At 43.0% G+C, this 14,322-nt stretch overlaps 1 protein-coding gene across 3 annotated transcripts; it reads left to right on the top strand.

Moving 5' to 3' along the window:
- The first annotated feature begins 319 nt into the window (after positions 1-319).
- LOC124306931 (endoplasmic reticulum aminopeptidase 2-like) lies at positions 320-14,054 on the top strand. 3 transcript variants are annotated; one of them, XM_046768101.1, is made up of 14 exons: positions 320-961; positions 7,164-7,316; positions 7,528-7,613; positions 7,682-7,778; positions 7,933-8,015; positions 8,089-8,294; positions 8,379-8,559; positions 8,896-9,121; positions 9,214-9,776; positions 9,883-10,114; positions 10,195-10,600; positions 10,681-10,823; positions 10,908-11,260; positions 11,380-14,054. In XM_046768101.1, the coding sequence occupies exons 1-14, from the start codon at positions 835-837 to the stop codon at positions 11,533-11,535; spliced, it is 3,012 nt and encodes a 1,003-aa protein (XP_046624057.1). In that variant the 5' UTR covers positions 320-834; the 3' UTR covers positions 11,536-14,054. The 3 variants fall into 3 exon arrangements, with proteins under 3 accessions (XP_046624057.1, XP_046624056.1, XP_046624058.1); XM_046768100.1 differs by having other exon boundaries at positions 8,878-9,121; XM_046768102.1 differs by lacking the exon at positions 320-961 and adding an exon at positions 4,207-5,123 and having other exon boundaries at positions 8,878-9,121.
- The last annotated feature ends 268 nt before the right edge of the window (positions 14,055-14,322 follow it).

The raw sequence follows: 14,322 nt of genomic DNA, 5'->3' as shown, positions 1-14,322 counted from the left end.
TTAAGAAGAAATTCTTGGGATCGATATTGAGGGGAAAATTAGAATCGAAATTCGGTTTTTCAAGTTTTTACCCACGCCAATTATCGATCTTGGTTTCATCGAATCGTTTCTCTCGTTTCAGGCTCAGCTTTCGACGGACCCTGAAGTGGATAAGCAGCTGCGTCTGCAGTTCTGAACAAAGCACAGGATAATGGGGGTTCTGGAAACTCCAGCAACACAAAGTGACACTTTCAGGAAGAATCGCAAGGATCCAGTCGAAATTTTTAACCGAATGATGACCATTGTTAATTCCGCGTTGAGTTTCGTGGATGGATAATGATCCGGGCGGATTTTGCACTCGTAGAATGATCCAGTGATTGTTGAAAAGTGTTTCAGTCAGTGATTATCGGTGCACGAAAGAGTCACGGTACGGCGATTAGGCGTTTATTAGTAGAGGACGATTTTATACTCGAGCTTTTGGATGGAGAAGAGGAAGATAGAAAATTTGCTAAAATTTTTACTCTTTGATTATTTAATCTACGCTTCTTAGGCACTTCAAAATTTATACCTGCAACGGGACCAAGAACTTTATCAGCGCTTTGAAAGTAATATACATGTAATATACAATTCTACGATTCTTCAGCGAGCTTAACGATAATTATTACAGCAGTGGCAATCGCGTGAAAATATCAGGCCGTAATAAATAATAAGCAGATTCGCCAATTCGTTAATTGGGTAATCATCGAGCGGGTGAATTAATTCGCACTTTAAAATATTATAAACCGAAGTCATACCAACCCTGAACGAAACCGGACCGAAGTAATAACGTTAAAACGGCAATACGAGGAAGAAGAAATGCCGCATCCAGCCGCGTCGAGGCAGGATTCCGAGGCAATTCGCATGGACTCCCTCGGGAAAACTTCCGCTTCTAGACCTCCGGGCCAGAACGGAAATGCGAACACGGAAATACCGGGAAATTCAGGTAAGCTATGACAACGATTCCAATTTGTGAACTATCCCCGAGTCACTGACCTCGGTGAGAACCCTCGACTAAGAGATAATGATCTAGAATATTGAACTCGGAATCAGCAGCTGCATTGAGTAGTTCCAGGATTGAAACGAATATTCATTTTGTATAAATTCTTACGGGGAATTTTTGTTGATTTCTTTTGTAATATGTTTTAGTAGACTGAAAACTAAGCGAAACGTATTTTTTTTTTATCTGCCTTTAAACACTTTGAGGGGGTGGAACCACCCTCCAAAGTCAGCCATGTCAAGGGGTGATTTGGCAGTTTTCCTTTCTTTTCTTTTCAATTGAGAAAATTACTTTTTTCATTTTTCTTTATGTGAAAACTTTTCCGGTTGGATTGATTGAAAAATATTATATTCTTGTGAGTGAAACTGCCAAATCGCCCCTTGACATGGCTTACTTTGGAGGGTGGTTTCACCCCCTCAAAGTGTTTAATGGCATATAAAAAAAAATACGTTTCGCTTGGTTTTTAGTCTATTATAAAGTATTACAAAAGAAATCAAATCGGAGAGATTGGCCTGTGATACCTTTCTTTTCAGTAGCGAAACGACCTTCCAATTAAGACTAGAATTGAAAAACGTGTCTCGAGGAATTACATGAAGAAAGAAAAAGGTTTCCATACACAACGTAAGCTTACAGAGACGGCTTTCGATCGCGAATGCAAAAATGGCCGTACACACCAACGGTATAGAAAACCAACGTCGATCTCACCTCCCAGGCACAAAATATGTTTCGCCAAGTTTAGCTTATCGCCTTATAGCACTGCCTTTCTCGGCTCAACTGGTGTCAATATTTAAACCGTGATCGAAAATACACGCCCTCTGCAGCCTTTCAGAAATATTGGAAATGAATAAGTTATTCCTATACACGCGGTCGTGTAACTCCACAGCGAGAGTTTTATCCTCAAATCGCATATTAATCTGTCGGAACGACTCAGGTCTCCGATTATAAGTAACTTACATGAATACTTTAATCGCATTACTCTGCCGGAAGACACAGGCGCAAATGCGCTGCAAATTGCGCAACGTTCTTGCATCCGAGACTTGCGTAACTATAAAAAAATACACCGTCATGAGATCTGAGGAGAACGTACGCGACGATTAAAATATAGCGTGAATTGTCACAATAGTTACGCAAATTGAGCAAAAGTCTGTAAACCGAGGGCGACAGCCGTTTTTCTCATCGATGAATATTTATTTGTTTTTGGACACGCGGGTGAACCACAATTGTAATGAATTCTTGTTTCACCGGCGGCGCGGAAAGGTAAAAATAATTAAGTGCACGCAGTCGCTTCTGTCACCGTACAAACAATTGGCAGATGTACATACATGCCTGTAAGGCCACGCGTCGTTGAAACACCGCGTGCACATCAGTGGATTGCGCAATGAGCACGTAACGCAAGTCGAGTCGAGTATCAATTATAGTTATTTGTACTGTCATTAACTGGCCGCGTGCAGGTTCAGACGATAAACTGGAAAATAAGGATCATCCAAGATCACAACAACGCTAAATTGCAAAATTCTCCGAAGGAACGTTACGATCTTCAACTAAAATTTTCACTACGACATTGACTCTTGAAACCTGTTTTTTTTCTCCCTTTCTTTTGATGAAATATGCGAAAGTTGTAGCAGTAAATAAGAGAACCTTATATATTCACGGCTGGAGCCGATGCTCTAGACATTCGAATCCCATGATGCAGGATGGCTTTAGACTAGGCAGCTTTACGAGTTACGAAGCTTCGCAGGTGGAAGTATATACCCGTTAGGGCTGCCCGTTTATGTTAAGGTGAATAACGGAAAACTCTGACAAGTTTAATTTATGTATTTGTATGACCTCTTGACCCGCATTCACCTGTGAAACATTCTTCTCGGGATCGCGGTGAAAATCTTCGTGCGTTAAATTAAAACTGTACGATGTATGCGCGAGGAGAATCAGCATACGTATGACGACGACGACGACGATGATGATGATGATAACAACGCGCAGCTTCAGACGTGTCGTCGTGAACGGAGCTGCAGGTCCCTTTTCAACGCATCGTCCCTGTCGTTAAATTTCTTTTTCGAAACCTTCCGGCATGCGAATCTCTCATCCATTTTCGGGAGCATTGAAGTCATGCTAAAATGACTCTCGCTACCAATTTCAGAGGGTGTTTTAACCAATGACGAAAATGCCAAGTCCCTGAAGGGGCGACGCGCGGTCGCCCGACGAACGTGATTTTCACTTCGTGAAACTGCTTTATTGCCGTTGAAACGATGGAAAATGCGATTGTCAAGTATCGGTGGCTCGGCTTAACGGTAGCTGAGACCGAGCGGAGCCGAGGGGAGCGAAACACACTCGGTTAGACGCCGATCGATGCGCGATTCATGTTTCTCGTCGCGACGACCCCGACGCCACGCTATCAGGGGTGGCTGCAGATGATGCGATGCTTCGATGGTTAATAGCGGAAATATTCCCCACAAAGAACGACGCGAGACTTGGGAGAAGGAAAAGATGCGAGCATCGTTGGTTCGGTGCCAATTAGTCGCGTGAGAAAAACTACCCATCGATTCATGCCGATTTTGACGCGAACTTTCGAGTAAAGAGGACTGCTACCAGAATTCGATTATTGGCCAACTAAGCTTGCGTCAATTCCTCGATACCTCGAATTATCGATCCGAGGTTTCGAATCGGGATTCGATCTGCCGTGCCAACGACATTGGAAGATGAAGATTCTCTTCAGGCATTGACCGTGTTGTGGATATTTGAAAAAGTGGATCAAATCACACCGTTGACGAGCTTTAGCCGAGTCCTGAAAATCTGGAGCCATTTCTTCCTCGGGCAAAATAGTCGACGCATTTTCGCACATCGAATCGCGACGCGCCTGGGCGGTCGATTTCGATCAAGAATTCGTCGGTATAACCAGCACGACCCGACATCCGTGAGATTTCGGTTTCTACCGAGGATCAAAGCCGGTTACCAGGGAAAATCCACTTCCCAGAGAGGGTGGTTGGTCGGCGGTCGGTAAAACGGAGCGCTTTGCTCGTTCCATGGGAATCAAGTTCCGATTCGACGGGCGACCTTCGCCGGGGTTCGAGGAGATGGCAACACTACAACCCGTTGCGAAACGGGGGTGGTTTTTATCGGGGGACGCACCAGCCACCACCCCAAAAGCTCGAACCACCCCCGAGAGCCTCGACTGCAGGGTGAAATATAATCGACGTGCGTCGCCATTGTAGCTTCACCGCCGCAACGTCGCTAAATCGCATCGGTGGCGAGAACGCGAATATCAATGAAATGTCAAGGAGCGGCGGACCGTGCGTTGTTACTCTTAATCGCGGCGAAACCGTCCCGAAAACACACTCGTTAAAAAAACGCGCCGGGGCCGGTCAGTGTGCAGGATCGAAATTCGAGCTCGTTTCGCCACCGCTTTTCATAATCCTCAATAATTTCATGCCGCACCATACGAATGCCAAAGTGTCGTGTCCCGCTCGTCGTTGGATTCTGAGGAGGAATTAGTCGAGGTGAAAATAATCGGCTGTGACGAATCGAAAATTGCTCCCAAAACGACGGTTCCTCAAAGGATTCAACATCGTTCCATTATCTCTGACGGTGGGTAACACCGTTCAACGTCCAACTGGGAAAGATACGTCATGGATTTATGCAGTTTCGCGTAGCCGGATGGACGTCCGCACGTTTCTCGATAAATAAGCAAACTCGAGTCGAAAATAATAAGAAGCAAAAACCAGACGGCTTTACCCCGGAATGCCGCCCATCGCGCACCGCTGACCTACATGCAAGCTGCAAGTGCTGCAACATCGTGCACCAGATCCAGCAGCAACCAGTCTCGCAGTCTCCTCGACACGCCATCGGGGAAAGAAGAGTCGTGTCCTCCGCCGATCGGAAGAGCGGCAATCGTTGACCGACGCCGACCTTGGTTTGACCTTGGTGGAACCGGGACTAAGGCTCGCGCGAAAAGTGACCGAGCGTTGAATTGTGGCGGAACAGAGGGAGCCACTCATTAAGATATCCTACGCCTTGAGCGAGGGAAACGTCAAGGGGTTTGTTTACAAAAGACCACCACCCATTCGATTCGCCATGAGTGAACAGGACGTCGATGATGTTGCCTTCTTGACAGGTGAGAACTGAGAGATATTCCTCCGCGTTTCAACTCAAAATGGGTAAAACGCTTCGATAGATCCGTTTAAAATGAAAAATGACGAATGAAGAATGCTTTGAAAAACATAATTTAAACGGGTCGATACGAATGGTTACTTTGACAACTGTTAAAATGAAAAATGGACGATATGTATTTAAAATGGTTCACATAATGAAATCATTTTTTATACCTCATCTGCAATAGAGCACATGTCGATTATGTTTTTGTTTCTCTTTTTCTTTTCACTTTATGTATGCAGTATTTGCTTCAAAGAGCAACTGCTTCTCGAACGTGTCATCGTTCAGGCTTCTCCTTCTGGATCGCACGAACACAGAACCGTAGGAAAACAATAGTTCCGCTGGTGCAGGTGACGGCAAAGGCGTATCGTACGTGACACTGTTGGGTAAAATGCTTTCGAAAACGTAATTTAAATAGGTAAATGTAAATGGTTGCGTTTTAGAACATTTAAAATGTTGAATACAAAATGTCATTTACATTTTAAATACCTATTTTAATTTAAACCATTTCAAATATTACCCAGCAGTGGTCGACCCGCGTGTCAAGTCATTGAATTCAAGTTACGCGTACCTGTAATAATACGGTAGGTTTGAACTTGAGTTTAATTAGATCGAAGTCAGCGCGTGGAGACAGAGATCGCAGAATACAAAAGTATGACAGCCGTTCGTAATTATGTAATCGAAATTGACACGCTTCGCTCTTATTGCACCCGTCGTCCACTGTTCCTTATTCCATTACAACTCGACCTTCTTCTGCATAACTGCGCGATTCGTTTCTCCGTCCGATGCGACAGAGTTGAAATTTTTTTCGAAAAAGCTGATCAGCAGACATATTCGCTCGCAAGGGTGGCTCGCCTGGAGATGGTGCAACGAAAAAGAATACCATAAACTGGTGGCGTAAAAAGAAAGGGGCGATCGTTGGCCGAGTGACCGATTAATTCCGTACTCGACATGCCGTTTGTACGTTATAGATAAGGAGACGCGAAGAGCACGTGCAGACGATCAATATCACGTCTGGCGCATTGTATATAGACCTAGTTTTGACAATCCTATGTGTAAATGCAACATGCACCGTACAGCGTTCAATCCACCCGCGATGAGCGTCATTGACGCGAATATTTAGTGCGCGAAAAAATTATGCAGATGAGCTTTGCAAGGTGGAAATTTTTGAGACGCCAGACCTGCTCACCGATCATTATGTGCTAATGCCGCGAAATTAATCGATGCCGAAATTTCATTAGGGTAAAAACCACCGATTCACGTCCGTCGTTTGAAACAGAACGGACTTGCGTAAGTTGGATAATTATTACGCCATTTCCCGTCGTGAATATTTGATAACAACGACCAGGGCAGACCTTGCGCAGCCTGGCATTTTAACGCTCAACACATTCCTGTTACTCTCACTCTTCGTGTCGAATTAATTAATCGCTGGATCTATGATTCCGTGACTGATACGATCTTCGTGCTGACTACGGCGTCTTGGGTAAATCGTGCATATCTATCTAATTGCGGTTCGAACATAGAACCACTGCATTCTCCTAATACCAAGGCAGGTTAAATTTATCCGTTTTGCCGCAAGCCTCGCTTTACAGGCCAATTTCGAAGCGTCGAATATCAATCTCGCGTTACTGTTTCAGTGTCAATATTATACCTTGTCAAAGCTGAAGAAGACATTATCGCGCTCCTTCGCGTTGCTTCTATGCCTTAATTAAGTTCGAAAATTATTGTAAATAAATAGAAAACACCGATATATGCATATTTTCAGCACGAAAATTTGTCCACTATACCAATTCTTGTACGAAACAGTGCCAAAGCGTTTTGCAAATATCTCGTCCTTCGGCGCACGAATACTGGGATCGATATAGCGCGTAATATAATGAAACGGTGAAAGTAATGACAAGGAAAAGCTTTTAAATTGATTGACCGAAGGTACAGGCCTGAGTTGAATAGTCCACGCACTGGCACGTCGCTAATTTTTTTCATTCCTCTACTCTTTATACAGGGGACAGCAACACCGGGCTGCACAAACGGAGCATATATGAGCAAAATGGAGTTGCCGTGTGTTCGCAAAAGAGAGCATTGTGCATCGCGACTGTCGTCTTTGCAATCCTCTTCGCCGTATCTCTCATAATCGCTTTCGCCGGTCCGCAAAACGGTGAGAATTATGATTCGTTGCAGATTTCTGCTGTACAGATATTTTTACGTGAAACATCTGCAGGTGAAAATTATCGCACTGAATTATTTTAGTTCGAGGTATCGAATTCGCACTTGTTTTGAAAATGTCGTTTTGCACGTTTTATTCATTTACACAATGCCTAGCCAGATTTCTTGCATCTTGTTTTATCTCTACCTTTTCACCGCCATAGACTGTCCTTGTGCCGGAGAAAAACCAGCGAATCTTGAGGCTGAGGATGAGGGCGACGACGGCGGTCCCTTCGCTACCAATGGAGAGGTTATAACCCTTCTCTTTACGTTCTGATACAGGGATCGATAACACTCTAAAATCCCATTATCTTTCAGGTGTTCCCGTGGAACAACGTCAGGCTGCCGACATTTGCCCATCCAACGAGGTACAACATCACGATTCACCCAAATCTAACGACACTGGAAGTTAAGGGTGAATACATTTCTCAATCGTACCTCTATTTGCAAATAAAACGGCGCTCGGAAAGCTCTCGTCTTTCTGCGAAGAGTCCGGAAACTTTGTATGACTCAAACTAGTCGACTATCCACTGATAATTTTCACCAACGTTCGTGATTCCTGATTCCAGGCCAAGTCACCATCGAATTCTACGTCGACAAAGAGACCAATTTCATCGTCTTCCATAGTAAAAATTTGACAATAAATGAAAAGGTAAGGGAGAGCCCTGAAAATGCAGGTTTTTCAAACGAGACCGGACCTCGTTAATCTTCGTAATATTTCACAGATGATCCAGGACCGCAAGGGTCACCGCCTCAAGATTTCCCAACTATTAGAATACCCGAAACACCAACAGCTTTACTTAGAATTAGAGGAGAGTAAATTTCGCAAGAGAGGAAATTATACAGTGCACCTCAGGTTCACTTCCAAGCTCGGGAATGAGCTCGAAGGTTTCTATCTCAGCAGCTACGTTACGGCGGATGGGGATAAGAGGTGAAGCCAAATAGTAGCATGCGCGAAATGAATTGGCGAATTCCTAAATTTTACAATTCCATCTGACTTTTTCTTACTTCGCAGGCATTTAGCAACGACGCACTTCGAGCCGACTTACGCAAGATCTGCATTCCCCTGTTTTGACGAGCCTCAATTCAAGGCAAAGTTCAAAATGTCCATATTTCGGGACAGGTTTCACATAGCTCTGTGCAACATGCCCGTCGTCAATACCGAGGACGCCGGATTTTACATGGGAACCGGGCTGGTAAGTCCAATCAAGTGGTTTAACAAGTGACTTTCATCACTCGCGCTTCCAAGCTCACAACAATTTGCGGTGTGAAATTTTAAACGATCCTCGAAGTCTGAATGAAAAATACGTCTGCTTCAATCGTCTCCGTTTCGCTTATTCCGTCGAATTACAATGCCGTCTTAATAAGCTTTGCGTGGCTGTTCGTTTCATCGCTATCGCTACAACGCCTTCTCTAACTCCCATATTACAATTTATTCCGAATGACATCGTTCATTATAAATATCATCAAGAGCACCATGCGACACGACCGAGCACTGCACCCGGGTAATTTAGAACAACTCGTTCTCACAGCTCCGGGACGACTTCCAAGAGTCGGTCGAAATGTCGACGTACCTCGTCGCTTTCGTGGTCTGCGATTACAAACGGGTCACCGAGATGACCTCGAGAAACGTTTCCGTCAGCGTTTACGCACCGGAAGCGATGCTGCCGCAAGCCCAGTTCGCCGTTAAAACAGCAGCGAAAATAATGGACTATTTCGAGGGTTACTTCGGGATCCATTACCCGCTTCCTAAACAGGGTAAGACCTCGATGGAACTAAGCAACGATTTTATCGACTCGACTTATCCGCTCCGTTATTTGTTTATTTTTTCTCTCTCTTTTGCATTCCAGACCTGATAGCGATACCCGACTTCGCCGCAGGCGCGATGGAAAACTGGGGCCTGATAACCTACAGGGAAACTTCGATCCTCTACGACCCGGAAGAAACGTCGACCGCGGCTCACCAATGGGTCGCCATCGTCGTTGCCCACGAGTTGGCTCATCAGTGGTTCGGCAACTTGGTCACGATGAAGTGGTGGAACGATTTGTGGCTAAACGAGGGCGTCGCTAGCTTCCTCGAGCACAAGGGCGTCGACCACGTCGCTCCCGAATGGGGGATGATGAACCAATTCATCCTCGACAAGACCCAGTCCGCCCTTCACCTCGACGCCTTGGCCAGCAGCCACCCGATCAGCGTCCCGGTAAAAGATCCCTCGGAGATCGAGGCCATATTCGACACCATAAGCTACAACAAGGGGGCCGCGATTCTCTACATGCTGGAGGAGTTTCTCCTTGAGGAGGTCATGAAGAAGGGGCTCAACGACTACCTCAACACCCACAAATACGGGAACGCTGACACCAACGATTTGTGGGCCGTTTTCACCAAGCATGCAAATCACTCTTTCGATGTCAAGGTAGGTACATCGGTATTATCCCTGCGGATTAGAATCCCCCCCGTATGCAATTTCACGCTGGCAGATTCGCGGGAGCGAGACCTTTACCAAACCCTTTCTTCTTCAGAGCATAATGGACACCTGGACCCAGCAAATGGGCTTTCCGCTGATAACGATCAGTCGCGAGGGCAACACGATACTCGCTACTCAAAAACGACTGCTTCTATCACCTCGTGAGAACGACACCGATCTGTTGACGCCGAAATCGCCGTTCGACTACAAGTGGTACGTTCCGCTGAGCTATTACACGAACTTGCAGCCCCGAGTGACGACGAACGTTTGGATGAACCTGACAGACGGTAACTATAATCAAGCATTGCGATAAGACAGCAGGCGAACATCCAGACTCTTGAGCAACATTCTATTTTGCGGATTACAGTGTCCTTCGAAGTTCCTCCGGCGGTGGAATGGATCAAGGTTAACGTTAATCAGACAGGATTTTACCGGGTGAATTACTCCGAAGATATGTGGACCTCGATAATCACGACGCTTCACAACAACCACACCGTTTTCACACCCGCCGATCGGGCCAGCCTCATAGACGACGCTTTCACCCTCTGCAGGGCCGGGATTCTGAACGCGACTATCCCTCTGAAGCTCTCGCTCTACCTCTTGAACGAGCGCGACTTCGTCCCTTGGTCCACGGCCATCGAGCACTTGGAGTCCTGGTCCAAGATGATGAGCGAGACCGCTGGCTTCAAAAAGTACATCGCGTTCATGAAGACGTTGTTGGGACCCGTAACCGCGTACGTTGGTCTCAACGACACGGGATCCTATTCGACCAGGTCAGAGACTCAAGTCAGATACCGTGGTGAGAAAAAGAGAAGGATAACGTTACTCTTTTCTTCTTCGCAAACGTTTTCAGGCTGCTTCGGAGCAACGTTCTTGAGGCAGCGTTAATCGCGAACATCGAGGGTGTGGTTAAGCCGGCAAAACTGTTGTTCAAGAACTGGATGGAAAAGGGTACTCGGATACCGCCGAATCTTCGAGACCTCGTTTACGCCGCTGGTAAATTTTTTTCCCTACTGTTTCTTTGCGATTATGTACTTGACTTGGAACGCAAATCTCACTGTTCCGTTCTCAATCCATCAGGGATAAAATACGGCGGGGAAAAGGATTGGAACTACTGCTGGAACATGTACAAGAAAACGCAGATTCCGAGCGAAAAGGTCATCCTTTTGAAGGCGCTCGGTCAGTCTATGGATCCGTGGATCCTGCAACGTTTCTTGCTCGCATCCCTTGACAGGGAGGAAATCAGGCCGCAGGATGTCGAACCCGTAATTGCCGTCGTCGCCCATAATCCGGAGGGCCAATTCCTCGCGTGGCGACATCTCAAAGCTTACTGGCCCAGATTTCAGACCATGTTCGGCAACGGCACCTTCACTCTCAGCGGATTCATTACAGTTGTTACTTCAACGTTCTGCACCGAGTACGATCTCCAGGAGGTGAGTGATATTGGTTAAAAGTAAATCAGTGGACATTGAAAGAGACGGTTGGATGGAAAAGGTTTTCCAATTCCTTCCGATTCTCCTTTCGTTCTTATTTTTTCATTTGCAATCGTCAGGTTTCGGAGTATTTCAAAAAGGTTGAAGTGGGCAGCGGCCAGCGAGCCTTGGAACAGAGCTTGGAGACTATAAGATTGAATATTCACTGGGTGAAGGAAAACGCGGAGACCATCAATCAGTGGCTGCACAATTATTTGAAAATCGATAAAAGCTAGGCGAAGAATTATCGCGAGCGAAGGTAAATGTATAAATTATTTTAAAAGCCTTGAATAACGGCGGAAACATTCATTCACTATAAATTTTTGAAAGTAAGCAACGTGGATAAAGCTAGTCCAGAATTTTTCTATCCTCTACGGATACCGATGTGAGGGTCAATAGCGAATTTATATTTACGATGAAAATCAGAATAAATAAATATTAGATTGAAAACTAATTATGAAAGATGAAAAAAAAAAGAAAGAAAAACGTCCGGTCGTTGTGTTTAATGAGATGATGTAGTAGATTATTTCGAATATGTAGAGAATTCCCTGTTATACAACCTTACCTGCCTGAGGATAAAATTAAGAGTGTGTATAGAGAGAAAAAAGTGCTCTACACATATATTTCTCATCACTCGACTGTCAATTCCCAAACGGCGTGCTTATTTTGAATTATAAAAAAAAAGTTTTAAAAAAAATTAATGATAATTAAACGAATAAATAAAATCTTAAGTCAATCGATAAGTAAATTCATAGGGACCTGCGAAATCGCTAGTACTGCCTTAAAATGCACTTTGCATATCTGGAAACAAAAAATGTTTAATTATTAATCAGTTGATTGAATACTGAAATAAAATTACTTCCTATTTTGTCGTTCCTAACGAGGTAAGGCGACATCAAAGATAAATAAAAGTAATAATTAAAAACATCTTATTAATCGATCCGATCGAAATGTATAATAATAAATCGCATACTTAGCAATGAAAATTTAATATTAACGCGGTCAAAGTTGTACGATGTAGATGTGAATCCATCCAAATTAATAACGGTTGAGCAATGAGTATCTAATACGTCGATTAGGTCTAACGTCGACGAAAGTTAAAAGGCAAACATGGTTTTACGTTATTCTTATTGTAAGTGTAACTTTGCCGGACCTATTAGAATATCATTCAACGCACTTGCAGCGTTACGAATGAAAGGTTACACTGCTATCTGAAAATATTCCAATACCAGACGCTGAATCAGGGTCAAGTCCTTAGTATGTAATTGCAGACTATGAAGAGAGCTGAAGAGATGTACGTACACCCGTTGTATACCTACCTATGTACAATAACACATAACAATAATAATCCGTGGGTGTGAAAAGGTCTAAAACGAACTTTAGCTTTGGTAAAACTTAAGTAGCATATCAAACAAAATCTATATATAATATTATATTATATATACAGTTAGTGAATAAATTTACATTTAATGTCATACGTTGTGACACTATTTATGTATAGAAACGTTAGTCAACAACTGATTAATCATTCAGCGCCAAATGCATTAGACTTATAAATTAGATGTAAATGAAACTGTAACGTTAAAATCAAAAAAAAAAAAAAAAAATTGAAATCAAAGCTGAAGAAAAAAAAAAAATTGAAATAGGTTTCGTACGCCATGTGTTCATGTTGCTGAAATCAATCCGTACAGCCTAATTAAAAAGGCCTGATAGTTAATTTTACGAATTATTTGCTTTCTCTTAAAGAGAAAATATCATAATTATTTACTTTGACATATGATGAAAGTAATTGACCGACGAGAAACGATTCTCAGAATTTGTTTTCAGTAATTGTTGGCGTAAGAAAACTAAGAGATGTAGGATCTAATTTGAATTTCAATGCACACATAAAGTGATACGTGAAGAGTATCTCTGTACGGGTATACGCGTGTGCTTAATGTGACGGGATATTGTCGTTGACGTACTTACTTGTCCTTATTAAATAACGAGAAAAAAAGATCGAGTTTGAAATATTTGTAGTAAAAAAATTTGTCGTGTATCATCGTTGAATGTTCGTCAAGCAGAAAAATCTTTACTAATTGAAGGTAAGATTTACTCTGTGCTTAGAATTAATTGCTATAGTAATTAGTTATAAAATTGAAATGGCAGTAAGAAGCTTAAACTGTAAAACAGAACAAAAAGAACCGAGCACGAAGTCAGAACAAGAATTATGATCGATTCGTATGTGATGCAGCTCCAGAAAAAAAAAATTCCTGCTGGCAGCATGAATAATTTCTTCTTTCCCACTGTAAATAAATGAACACGTTTTTCATGATATTTCATTTCGATAGATTTTTATACACGGCTATATTTTTGACAAATTATTATCGTATTTACGCACAACTTATAGACCTATGCCCACTTCTGCTGTATAGGATGGGTTAACAACGTTGGAAATGCGATGTAAATAGCATATTTTTTCACAAAACAATCTTCTCTTGTACGACATATTATGGTAATGATTAGAAATTTTTTAATTTTTATTTTCTAGTTCATACGCGCCTGCGTTTTACTATAAAAACTTTATCCGAGCACTGTTATTACACACGAGATATATTCGGGGACATTTTTGTCGGAACATTTTGTTCGTATTTCTGTAAATTTGATAAATAAAAGAGTTCATGTTTGAAAAAAAAGGGAAACTACTGCACGCACGATTTTTGTAATCTGAAATTTTTCGCAATATACATACTTATGATCATTACACCTATGTATATATACTTACACGCACGTGATTATATATACCTATGTACAAAGACGTTACACGCTGACGGCGATGCAAAAAATTATTACACAAAATGAAGACTGCAGAGCCTGATGATGAAGAGATCAAAGATTAAATTGTTTATCAATCACGTGAAAACAAAACAGGTAAAATGTTGTCATCGCAACTGTATAAACAAAATGAAGTGGACAGTGTGCCGCACTCAATTTTCGCACCGTGACAAGAAACGCGACACATTGTACCCTATACGTGTAAATTG

Source organism: Neodiprion virginianus, chromosome 6, assembly GCF_021901495.1.
Source record: "Neodiprion virginianus isolate iyNeoVirg1 chromosome 6, iyNeoVirg1.1, whole genome shotgun sequence".
Lineage (NCBI taxonomy): Eukaryota > Metazoa > Arthropoda > Insecta > Hymenoptera > Diprionidae > Neodiprion > Neodiprion virginianus.
The sequence above is the reverse complement of the archived record's forward strand: the minus strand, read 5'-3'. Positions and strand labels throughout refer to the sequence as shown.

Excerpts from the sequence above, each read along its gene's own strand:
- LOC124306931 (XM_046768100.1), top strand. The coding sequence starts at position 835 with ATGCCGCATCCAGCCGCGTCGAGGCAGGATTCCGAGGCAATTCGCATG. Across the intron at positions 962-7,163 it reads GGAAATACCGGGAAATTCAG|GGGACAGCAACACCGGGCTG; the intron begins GTAAGCTATGAC and ends CTCTTTATACAG. Across the intron at positions 10,824-10,907 it reads AGACCTCGTTTACGCCGCTG|GGATAAAATACGGCGGGGAA; the intron begins GTAAATTTTTTT and ends TCAATCCATCAG.